Source organism: Saccopteryx leptura, chromosome 2, assembly GCF_036850995.1.
Source record: "Saccopteryx leptura isolate mSacLep1 chromosome 2, mSacLep1_pri_phased_curated, whole genome shotgun sequence".
NCBI classification, from domain to species: Eukaryota; Metazoa; Chordata; class Mammalia; order Chiroptera; family Emballonuridae; genus Saccopteryx; species Saccopteryx leptura.
In genome coordinates, this window is record NC_089504.1 from 95,336,123 (window position 1) to 95,349,166 (window position 13,044).

At 38.3% G+C, this 13,044-nt stretch overlaps 1 protein-coding gene across 2 annotated transcripts in view; it reads left to right on the plus strand.

The window, feature by feature from the left end:
- Nucleotides 1–13,044, plus strand: part of FANCC (FA complementation group C) — a 306,682-nt gene that overhangs the window by 112,370 nt on the left and 181,268 nt on the right. For both annotated transcript variants that reach the window (XM_066365719.1, XM_066365720.1), the window contains exons 3-4: nucleotides 931–1,015; nucleotides 4,800–4,894. In XM_066365719.1, the coding sequence (XP_066221816.1) occupies nucleotides 931–1,015; nucleotides 4,800–4,894 (180 nt within the window). The remainder of the gene's footprint in view (nucleotides 1–930; nucleotides 1,016–4,799; nucleotides 4,895–13,044) is intronic.

Genomic DNA, 13,044 nt, shown 5'->3' on the forward strand with positions numbered 1-13,044 from the left:
AGTTCATGTCTTTAGCTACTATAAGGTAATATACAGTCTGTATAAATAACCAATACTAATTTAAAAATTGTTTAATATAATAAGACTTATGCAACTTGACCTTAAAGTGGTTCCAGAAAGTCTAATACTGGCCTGGGTGCTGAGACAGTGTGAGGAATTAATTGCTGCAGTAGCAGAAAATGCTTATCATTTCAGCCTGTGTGCACATTATCTCAGTTTGGTCTTATTTTTGAACTTTCTTTGAAAGGTAAAGAAGTTGGAAAAGGGGCAGTTGTATAACAGCGTGTACGTTTTTAAATCGTAAGCTGTTTTCTATTTAGTTGGGGTGTTTTTTCTTTGTCTCAGGTTTTAGGTTGTAGACTAAGTCTGATGCCATTAGCATATAGTAATCAAGATAGTAACAGGCCCAGATATGTATCTTTAGGCTTTGGCTGCTTTTATTTCTTTTTATAAGTTCCAGAGTTCTTGTCCTCTTAAACCTCCTTTGAAGTAACCCTTCTGGAGCTGAGTTAGGAATCTCTTTTACTATATTAGAATAAAACTCCAGGATAAAGATAAGAGAGTATAAAGATATTAATCACCCATAATGTTTTTTCACCATTATGAGGTCTTTGTTATTTTTAAGTAAAGTGGCATTTCCTGACTGTTAAATATGAGTAAAATGAAGTTAATTTTGTAACAAAATTTATTTTGTCTAAATGTGCTGCACATCTTAGTTTGGGTAACCTGGTATAAGGATGAAAGAAGGTGGTTACTTGTTCAGCTTTATTTAAGTAACCTTCCTCAAGATCTTTACTAACTCTGTTTTCCTACTTTTCTTAACACCTACTAAACAAGAAGCATTTAGGCTCCCTCAACCTACAGTGTTAGTTCAGTCATTCTGAGTTGTTTGGTAACTTTTACTGACCAAAACATAATTTTCTTTTATAGGATTCAAGTACAATAATTGAAAGATTCCCTGCAATTGTTCAACTGTTGGCAAAAACTTGCTGCAATCCTTTTATCTTAGCATATGGTAAGAATCCAAAACATATTTTTTCAAAACACAAACTTCTAATGATAATTTTATCTTTGCATTGCTTAACAGTATACAGAGCTTTAAATTATAAACCTACCTTCTGTTTTTCATGAAACAACTTTTTAAATGTATCCATTGCTCCATTACAAAGATGACATCCTTTATTGTTCATATATATATATTTGTTTATGTTTGTTTATATAAACAAACACACATGTATATCTTTATCTGTAGGAAATAGAATTTCTTGTATTAGAGAGTAGAAACTCCCCAATGATTATCATAACCTTATTTTTAATTCAGTGTAAAATGGTTGTTATAATAATAATACAACTTCTTGTTTCACAGTTTCATATTAACTCCCATACCATGTTCCATGTGTTAAATTATTCTTCAGACTCTGAATTCGGCATGACTCTACCATTATTTAGGGATGACAGTTTGGTTTTACCCAAGGTTTAGAGGAATTTGGGGATACACTGGGAGAGGGGTTCCTTTTCTGATCTCCTGCCTACCTGTCCTTCATTTCCTGTTTAATCCTCCACAGCTATACCACACCTGTTGCAGCCAGGTCAAGTACTAACTGTGCCTGAAGGCGCATACTATGGACTGTGACATGCAATTCCTCTTGCCTGGAACTCTATTCTCATTTCTCATTTTTATAAACCTTTTAAATTACCATGTTGAGGCTGAGTTAGGAACCTCTCTTAGTGTCTCTAGAGCTGCCAGCATCTCCCTTAATTCTAACACTCACTATACTGTTTTATAATTGTTGGTTTGCCTATCTCTTGTCCTAGAAGACTGGATGTCTTTCAAGAGCAGGAACTGTGGTTTCAGGCCTCTGTTGTCCTGTGTGCAGGGAGGGTGGAGCAGGCACATCTGAAGGTGCACAGTTTAGGGTTACTGCCTTGGCTTGACTATATTATTAGCTAATGTAACATTTACTTTCATTTTTTTAGTCAAAGACTAATTGTGCAACATGAACTCATAATAAAAAATAAAGTGAATATTTCTTCTTGATGTTTTAAATGATTATGAGATTTCTCTTCTTAGCCTGTCATACGTCATTGTAAGGAACCTGCACTTGATGGGGAAGGGACATCAGCATTTGGTCCTGTGGGCATGTAAGCATGGTGTATTTGAACATACTCAGACACCCTTTCTCTGGCCCAACCCTCAGCTGTTCCCCTTTCCGTCCACTTACTCCTCTTGCTTCTTCTTCCCCCTTGAGTTGATTCTCCCTCCCCCAGCCACTTGCCGCTTGTTCAAGTTCTTGGTCTGAAACGGCAAAGTGTTCTCATATAGCATCCCTGTGCTTGCCACACTCACCTGTCATGTATGTATTCATTTCAGTTGTGCAGTGTTTCCCAACATCTTTGACCAGAACACACACATGTGTGTATGTATATATGCATACATACACATGCACTTATATACATAGATCACATGCACTTATACACATAGATACATACACATGACACACGCATTTCATTTAAAAATTCTTATTTTTATTATGTGCAATGCACATTCACTATGCTATTTTAGAAATGGTCTTTCTGACCCAAAACTGATTTTACAACCCACTGACAGGTCATGACCAAAAGTCTGAAAAATAGTGAGTGAGGTTGATGATACCAATGGAAGCAAAAAGGAGAGGGAACGGTTGTTAAATTTCCAGCATTTAAAGGCACCACCCGTTTTTAGATACTTCGTGGATTGGATAACCATTTTTTTAGAAAATAATACTTTAAATGGACACGGCACATGTAACACACATCCCTAACTGAGAATGTTAACGTGTGGGAGAGTTTGTGTTAGAGAATTGAAGAAGTAGAGTGAGAGGCATTGCTCACTTTGTGCTGGGCAGTGGTATGTGTGGGTTGCATAGTGGATCTAATTGAGTTCTTGATGAGAGTCTTGCAGAAAGTGTAATTATAGATTAGAGTACATAAGTCACTTTTCCCAGAATGCAAAGCTAGTAACAGCCAGAAGCCCACTTCTCTGATGTCCACATTGTTAATAAAGATCTAAGAGCCCGTGGATCACTCCATTGTGGTTGAAGTGTTCCAGTCCTGGCTTAACTACTGGCCAGCTTCACCTGAATATATATATTCCCTGGATGGGTATTTACTAAGATTTTATTTTTTTATGCCAGGGAAACATGACCCACAATTTCTGCTCACTTTCCAGTTGGGAGAAAAGAGATAAAAAGTTTGAACAAGGAGCAGAAGGGAAGGAGGATTTCACAGGGGAGTTCATCATGCTGTGGCTGACTCTTGGAGGACAGTAGATAAGATGGGCTTTTCTATGACAAATCATGGAACTCTCTCTGGGTTTCTGAATCTTTATTTGTAAAAGTGAGAGACTGCACTGATTTTACTTCTATGCCTTTAAACTTGTATCATTCTGTGATCTTTCCCTAGCACCTTATTTTCATCACATTGGCCCCTCCGACAACTGGAAACAAATTCCCTGTCTTTCTGTTTCTATGCTTGTGTTGCCCTTTGAACTGCCCATTACATTTCTGTTTCCTGTTTGAGGCACACCTTTTTTCCGAGCTCATACAGAAGACAAGGAGGGAGCTGTCATCATAGAGAGCTAGAGCTAAATATGAACTAAGTGTGATAACAAGGCCCTTGATCAAAGTCTTTTCTGTGTCCCATTGTTAAAGATAGTCCAGCAAACATTTATTTACCAAACATTTGCTTTCTGTCTCCATGTGAATTGTCTTCCTGTCCTTTAAAGTCCCAGACCACAATGCAACCTCCAGTTCTCCTTGGCTCAAGGGGGCATATAAACCTTAATTAATTGCCCAGAATCTCCTTGGCCCCATATCTGTTGAAGCCCCCACATGTATGTACATAATAAATGGGGTTATCTTCTTCTGTTAACCTGTCTCATGTTAATTTGATTATTAGTCCAGACAGAAGAATTTAGAAGGGTAGGGGAAGATGTATTTTTCTGCCTCCACAAGGGCATCGGGTGGTTCTGCAGAGGACTGACTCCAGGTGCGAGGCTTCCTCAGCCTCACCTCCATGGCCTCAGGTCAAGTCCATAGCTGCTTGGCTCTGGTTCGGGTAACTGACATCTTCAGTTGCTAGGCCTCATGTTGCTTTTCAGTCTTGTTACAATATTTCAGGCTTGAATGGACTCAGTTTCCCACAGAGAAAAAAAATGTCTCACTAAATAGATATTCCCATCAAATATAAGATTTTAAGGTTCAGTGTTTTCATTACATATTCAGTAAAGTATTAATTTTAGAGTGAAGTGTTAGGAGCTTGGTAGGAGGTTTCTATTTTATCCAAACCATTAAGCAGTCCTTTTGCTAAATTTGTTTTTAACAAGTGAGGATGTTTTGGCAAATCAGAAAATTTAAAGATTTAAGTTAGAAGTACTGCGTACTGCCTATAACCATTATCTTGTCTTAGAAAGGTTGAAACTGTTAATAGTTTGAAATGAGAAATAAAGAACTGATCTTGAGAAAAGCCCAGCTCTTTTAGTTCTTTCCATCATTTTCTTTTTTGGCTCTAAAAATCGCTGCTGTAACAGAAAGGGAATTGACCATACAAGGGCTGAGCATGCGTGATCCCAAACCCACAAGAAGAAAAACTCCTACACAGTTTCACACATGGTCCTGGATGTGAACTTCTTATTGTGAGATTTTCCTAAAATATAATAAGTATATTTCCTATAAATATATTTAAGTTTTAAGTTTTTTATACTAATTCTCTTTTGCTTTTATTTGATTTAACCTGCTCATTTTAGTTTTTCTTTTTTGCAGATGAAAGCCAAAAAATTCTAATATGGTGCTTATGTTGTCTGATTAACAAAAAACCTCAGAATTCTGGAGAATTGAAACTTAACTCCTGGACACGGGTAAGAGAGTCCTGCGCTGCTTTGAATTAAATTGATTGTTGAAAGGTACTGCTTTGCCCTGGTTGGATAGCTCGGTTGGTTAAAGCGTTGTCCGAAGGCACAGAGGTTGCTGGTTCTCTGGTCAGAGCACAGGCTGAAACAAATTGATTTCCTGTCTTGCTCTCCCTTCTTCTCTTGAAAATCAATAAAATAAACATTAAAAAAAATTCTAAAGGTTCTTCTGTGACAGTCTAGTTCTAGAATGTTTTAGAAACATTTCAAACATACCCTTTGCTGTTACATTATCTTGCTGAGTGTAAAGTTATAAAGTCAAGAGGTTTCATTTTTGTTTGTAAATTCTGTAAGACATTAGTCTTGAGAGTGGACTTTCCAGATGCCTATAAGACCTAATGTTGAGGTTGGTTTTGAAAAGTTAATTTCAAGTAATTAAAAGAATGTACTCTGGTTTTCTCTGGCAATTGCTATTCTTCAAGATTGTTTTTCCTGACCTGTGGTGGCGCAGTGGATCAAGCGTCGACCTGGAACGCTGAAGTCGCTGGTTCAAAACCCTGGGCTTGCCTGGTTAAAGCACATATGGGAGTTGACGCTTCCTGCGCCTCCCCCCTTCTCTTTCTCTTTCTCTCTTCTCTAAAATGAATAAATAAATTTTTTAAAAAATTTAAAAAAAAAGATTGTTTCTCCCTACCAACCTAATTTAAATACTGTAATTATGATTTCTCTCCAGGTACTTCTCTGTCTTTCTCAGAATCTAAACTAAAATTCAGAAGTTCCCTGAAAAGAGTAGTCTTTATTTTGTGTCCTCAAGGTAGTAGTACCCAGGCCAGTATGCTCAAACCAGCACCTGGAGCTAGCTGGCTGCTATTGCTCACACCATCAAATTGGTTACTCAGCTGTGCTAGTCCAGATAGATAGCTGGCAGCCTACTGCGCTCCTCATGTCTGTTTCTGCTCCATCTTTAAGGGCAGGCACCAGTTGCAGGATGCTGTGAGGTTGGGCTGTGGCTGCCCTCACCACCAGCAAGCTGACTGTTCTTTTCTCCTACTTCCAACTCTCTTGCTGCCATAACCCCAAGGACTCATGATGCTTGTTGGACTCTGCTTAGTATGCATATGGTTCAAATTACTGCTTACTTAGTATTACGAAATCAACCACCCAGATTAATGCATTTGTTTTTTCTATCAACCTGACTGGTAATATAATTTTCATTTACTGCTTTTTGAGCATTCCTTTGTTTAATACAAAATTGCCCACAGAGATGACAAAAACAGTATTTGTAATTTTGTGTTATATTGAAAGGAGATTGGAAGAGGCAATAGGAGTTAAAAGGATTGGGTGGGGGAAGAAAAGAATGCAGACTTTAATTGGAAGGAAAATTAATGTAAAGCACTGAAAAAAGAAACTGATAAGTGGAATTGGGGATGAAATGGTATAAAAAAACAAGGATATAGAAACAGAACAACATATTTAGTCTTTAATGTTTTAAATTGTTGCTTCTGTTGTATATTTGATATTTTAATGATTATTTAGGATATATTTTTCTATTGCCTGTGACATAGACTTATCTAATTAAAGTTTTTCTTAGTATGATTGGAGTTAACTTTATTTCACTCATGACTGTATTAGCTCATTCAAAAATTTCTAGCCTTGCATTTTATTTTGTGGGTTTCCCTTATTTAGTACAGTATCTGCTTATCAGTAGGTACTAACACAGGGAGAGAAAGTAAAAACACTTCATTCCTACCTTCAGGGAATTCACAGACTGGACAGGTCATTCAGGGGCAGTATGGTTGGGTTATTAGTAGAGCTGTAAACAGGTATAATGGGAACACAGAGGAGGGGAATGTGCTCAGACGGGGTTTGGAGACATTTCCTGGGGGAAATGCTGTATTAGCAAGTTGTGAAGGGATAGAGTTTTGGGAGTAGTATGACTGTCAGCAGAAAGAGCATGTGCAAAGAAAGCATGGTGGTGAGAAAGCCAATGTTGCTTTCAGGGGACTTGCGGGTGCTTAGATGTACCTGAAGTTGGGATTTTATAGGGTTGGTAATGAAGTATAAAGCTGGAAAGACAGGTAAGCCCTAAGAGTTAGTTCTGTGTGGGTATAAGAAGTTTTTATTTTATCTTGAAGGCAACGAGGAAACCACCAAAGTATTTTGAACAGCAAAATCGTATGGCCAGGTGTGAGTTTTAGAAACTTAAGAGCAAAAGGAAATTGATTTGGCAGGTGGCAGGGATAGCACTTTGGAAGCTAATGTAGTGATAAAGGTGAGAGATGGTGAGGACTCAAATGAAATGGCTAAGAGGGGCTAGATTTATATTAATAAGGTAAATATCCAAAGATGTCATGGCAGATTGAGTGCATATGTCCTGAGATGTAGGTGCAGTTGAACATGTGGTTCTCCGGAGAGCGAGCTGATTTGCAGGTGAAGAGTTTGCAGTCATCAGTGTGAGGGAATAGTGGCAGCCCTGGCTGTGAGTGCGATCACCTGGGGAGGTACCTGGAGAGGGCCTCAGGACCACCTGGAGAGACAGCAACAGTAAAGGAGTGGAAAAATAAGCTCACTGCAGACTGGGGGGGGGGGGGGGCAAAGAAGTAAAAGCAGGTAAGAAGCAGCAGCATTTCAAGCAGGAGTGAGTAGCAGTCATTCTATTCCCAAATGCTATAGTGCAGCAATAGAAATAGAAATAAAATAATACATAGGTAATATAAAATTTTCCAGTAGCTACTTTAAGAAACATAAAAAGTAGTGAAATTAATTTTAATAAATTTATTTAACTCAATAAATCCAAAATAATACCATTTCAACATATAATTGATATAAAAAATATTGAGATATTTTATAACCTTTTTTCATACTAAGTAATTGAAATCCAGTGTGTATGTTACACTTATGCTTATATTTACATGTTACCTCTTAATACAGGTGCTAAATTTTCATTGGAAATTTTTGCTCTGTATTTAAATTTCATAAAATTTACAACTGAAAAAGTAGGTTCATATACCCAAATTGTTCCAAAGAAGCCTATAACTGAATCAAGTGTCAGTTTTAAATTTATTTAAAATTTTAAAAATTACAAACTCTCTATTGTATTAATACATTTGAAGTAACTGGTAGCCACATGTGGGTAGTGGTTACCATATCAGACTGGGCAGCGATAGAGCAGAAAACAGTAAGGATTGAAAAGCACCAACTGGCCTGACCTAAGGTGGCATAGTGGATAGTGTCAACCTAGAATGCAGAGGTCACCAGTTTGAAACCCTGGGCTTGCCTGGCCAAGGCACATATGGGAGTTGATGCTTCCTGCTCCTACCCTCTCCTCTTCTCTCTCTCTCTCTCTCTCTCTCTGTCTCCTCTCTAAAATAAATAAATAAAATCTAAAAAATAAAAGCACCAACTGGATTTGGCCACTAGGAGGAATGACCTTGGTGAGAATAGGTTAACAGGAGTTGAGGGAAGGAGAGATGGGTACAGATTGAGAAATGATGGGGAGATAAAGAAGTGGAGGTGATAAACCTTGGTTACTCTTCCAAGAACTTTGGCATGAAGGAGGCGGGAAGGAGAGTAGTAGTCAGACTAGATCATAGAATTGAGTTCATTATAGTTGAGAAAGACCTGAATAGGATTCTGAGAAGAAAGTGCTGGTAGGAAGAGGTTGAGGACATAGGCAGTCAGGAAAAGTTTTCCTTCTCATTGTACTAGACAAGCCTGTAATATGAACTGACAAAAAACACGTCTAGAATAGTATTAATTATTTTAAGCTAATTACATATACCTATCACAAGTTAGTACCTACATAACCATATAATACTGACCATAAATGCAGCAAGTCAGAAGATACTTGTTGGTTTATGGATTAGTTTTATGTGAGTGACATAATATACATTAAGGATGTGTAACTTGTCATCCAATATCCTTCTGAAAGTTTTATAACAAGCCATATTTTACTATTGGCTAGTTTTACTTAATGAGCATTTATTTAGTGCCTGGTATGTGCAGTGCTGTTCTAGTTGTGGTAATAAAATCTTGCGTTATTTTGTGTTTCTAGAGTATCACAAGTGTGACTAAAACAGCCTGAGCAAAACACCAAGAATTTCATCAGTAAATTTCAAATTTTTAAATTTGAAACTATTAGACTAAGTTGTAGGAGTTGTATTTTTAGAGCAGAGATGACATAAAAATTCTGTTTTATGCTTGCCATTTGTTAGCATATGTTATGCTGGGAATACATTAATACAATTTATTGGTAACCTCAAATATGCTGTATAACACTATATAATAACATATAATAACACTACCTCAATGACCAGTCTTGCAGTTTAGAGATATGTTGAAATCACAGGACTTTTTCACATCTGGAATACTTGATTCTTGAAAAACTTAGTTTCACTAATTATTCCATTGAACAGATACTTTTCAGCACCTGCAGTTTGCCAGGTACTATGATAGAGGCTCGGGATACTAAAGAAAGCATTACTTATAATAGCAAAGATGTAGAAACAACCTCAGTATCCAACAATGAAGGGCTGACTGGATAAAGAAAATGCTGTGGATATATATGCAATGGCTATTATTCAGCCGTAAGAAAGAATGAAATCTTGTCATTTCCAACAACATGGATGGCCCTAGAGGGCATTATGCTAAGTGAAGTCAGACAGAGAAAGACAAATACCATATGATCTCACTTATTCGTGGAGTAACAGAAACAACAAGAACAATCAAACAAGCTCATATAGACACAGAGAACAGATTGGCAGTTGCAGGGGCTGGGGCTGCGGATGCGGCAAACAGGTAAAGGAGGTCAAATATACAAATTTCTACCTAGAAAAGAAGTAAGTCCTGGAGATTTAACCTACGGCATGGTGACTGCAATTAATAATACTGTATTTTATATTCAAAAGTTGCTCAGAGCGTAGATCTTAAAAGTTTTTAATTATAAGAAAAATGAAATTTTTTTAACTATGTGGTGATGAATGTTTATTAAACTTATTTTGGTAATCATCTTGTAATATGTACAAATAACAAATCATGTTGTGCACTTGAAACTAAGTGTTATATGTCATTATACCTCAATAGTAGAAAAGAAAAAGTCACATGCCAAAATGTATAACAAGTAATTGCTTAGTGCTAGAGAGGAAACTTACGAGTTTTTTCACAAGTTAGTGGTATAGGGCAATTGAAGGAGCTTCTGAAAGTATTTTAGCTGTGGCATTGAAAGAGGTTTATATGTCATGTTTGGCATCCCTGCTTTCACCTTCACTCTCTAGTTTTCTTAATCCTTCTTTTATTCGCGATTCCTTAAGTATATCCCGAGTACCAACTGTTTACAAGCAGGTTTGGGGGAATGTAAAGACCTTGCATTCAAGGATCAAGTAATTTTATTCCTGTATAACAAGAGAAGGAATAGAAGAACGCCAGGTAGAAGGTACTGTGATAGCTCAACGAGGGGGGGAAGCTTGTTGAGAGGTTGGAGAGTTTGTGGGGGTGGTCAGAAATGCTTTCAAAGATGGCAGTTGAGCTTTGCATCATGCGGTATGAATTTCCAGGTAAGCAGAAACTTAGGACATGCATGGAACTGGGAGAACCAAAAGTAATCTGAGGTACATTTAGGAAAGTAGACAGATAAAAATCTAGAAAAGGCATTTCTGCTAATGGTAATAAGAATGGGCTGTCCCAGCCTGACCAGGCGGTGGCGCAGTGGATAGAGCATCGGACTGGTATGTGGAGGACACAGGTTCGAGACCCCGAGGTCTCCAGCTTGAGCACAAGCTCATCTGGTTTGAGCAAGGCTCACCAGCTTGAGCCCAAGGTCGCTGGCTCGAGCAAGGGGTCACTCGGTCTGCTGTAGCCCCCCCCCCCCATCAAGGCACACATGAGAAAGCAATCAGTGAACAACTAAGGAACCACAAGAAGAATAGATGTTTCTCATCTCTCTCCCTTCCTGTCTGTCTGTCTCTATCTGTCCCTCTCTCCGACTCTCTCTGTCTCTCCCACGAAAAAAAAAAAAAGGAGGGGGGGCTGTCCTATTTATTATGTACTAGCTATTAGAGAGGGCCAGATTTTGGTTTGGGCCAAATTACTCATACTAAAAATTTTCCTAACTTGAAAGGCTGGGATTTTAATGGGTAGAAAGGTTGCAGGGTTGGGGGAGGGGGAAGACTTGTATTATATAAATATAAATAAGCTAGTAGCTTTAGCATTGAAAATACATTTGAGAATACAAGAGGGCAGGACTTGGTGCCAATTAATTGTTAGGGAATTGAGAGAGGAGCAGTTAAGGAAAATGTTGAGATTTTAGGGGACTAATAAATAACACTTCGATCTTCTCTTTAGTTCAGAACCAGTTGATATAAGATATTGGAGATAAGCAGTTGGAAATCAAAGCATTAATCCTTTAACTATTAAAACAGATTTAAAATGTAGCTTATGTCTGTGTTTCAGTTGGGCCTCAGACAAACGAGCCAGACACAGTTAAGCTGAACCACCATAAGCGTGGCGTGAGCCTGTGGCTAAGCATGTTGCAATAGTAGACCAGAACACATCTTTTCTACAGGTGAGGCAAATCAGACAGCCAGAGGAGAGGCATGTGCAGTGCTGGACATTTTGACCAAGTGGGTCAGCTCTCCTCTCCAGAGATGAAGTAGATGATGTTAGAAGTTGAGCTCTCTGGAAATACGTCTTTGAAATGGAGGTTAGTATGCAGAAAATGCTTTGGAGAATGACTGTAGAGGGGAAGAAGGGGGCAAATGTGTATAGGGGAAAGTTTAGCTGCTGCGTAATCTCAACAGAAACCAACAGAGTTGGAGATAAGAGACCCTTTAGAGCTTTCCTGTACTGGGAGAGGAGGGCAGGACCTTGATACCTCTGCGGCCATCAGTCCTTGGGATGTGGCCACTCTGGGAAGGGGGTGTCATCTTGGGCAAGGCAGAGATAGCTGAGGATGGTGTGGATATGACGTCACCACATCTTTCAGAGATACCCAAACTGTTCTTTCTCCTTTTTTCTCTGCTGGGGAGTGGATTTAACATTCTGTCTTCTCTGAAAACATAAGGACTGGATAACTTTGTTTTCATCTAAGAGAGAATAGTTTTTGGATATGTGCATCATGGTGGATGGTAGTACTATTCCCTGAGAAATGTAAGGGGAAGAGGTGACAGGATGCCTGAAATAAACCAAGTAAGAATGTACAAGAGGGATGGAGAGGCTGTCAGGTCACCCCAGCCACTGTCCCATATTCCTTCTGTGCTGCGTTCCAGAACGGTGGCACAGAGAGACCTGCTCTTCTCTCCTTCCTTCCATCCTGCCTTTTGGTGCCCCTTTATATCCTTGGGACCAGAGATCGGGGGATGCAATACTAATTGAGTCCTCTTTCATTTCTCTTCCTGTTTGTTACTGAATAGAAATGGCTGGGAACAGGCAACAGAGAAAGGAAAGGCATGGAAAATTTCTTCATAAATTTGTAAATGTATTGTCCCCAGGGCTTTGAAAACCACCAAAGCTGTCTGCCATGCTGTTAAGGCAGTGGGGTCTAGTATAGCCTACCCAATTCCACAGTGCTTAAGTAGATTTGTGAAATGACATCTGCCTTACTAAGTATTATATTTATATAGTATTTAGTCTGATACAGTTTTCCCAGCATTTCATAGTTTTGCTTTATAAACATGGCATTAAGCATTTTTGCCGGGCTCGGGACAATGTGAAAGTCACTCTCATTCCCAAGTCTTTGAGTTCATTCAGTGCGATCAGCAGTTCATTCCACACGTGAAGTCTAATTGTGGATGTTTTTATGTCTATATGTGCATGTTTGGGGAAAGTGGTAATTGTCTCATGAGTCCTTAATGTGAATGCATTGAATTTATTATTAAACTTCCCAGAATGAAAACGGGGCAAAATAAGATATCATTTGTGTTCTTGGCTCAGTTTTTTCTTTTTTCATTTCATTTAGATGAGGTCTGCTTATTATAACTCTAAATTGTATCAGATTGTTTTTTAGTAAATTGCCACTGCTCAAATAGGCCAGATCAAGACATTTATTGCCAATTAGTAACAGGATGTTTGAGATGTTTAGTGATGTTCTCCGGATGACCTGTTTTATGTTTTCTGTTTATTTTGTTTTATTTTTGTTTTATGATCATGTTGGCTTTTCCATTAAA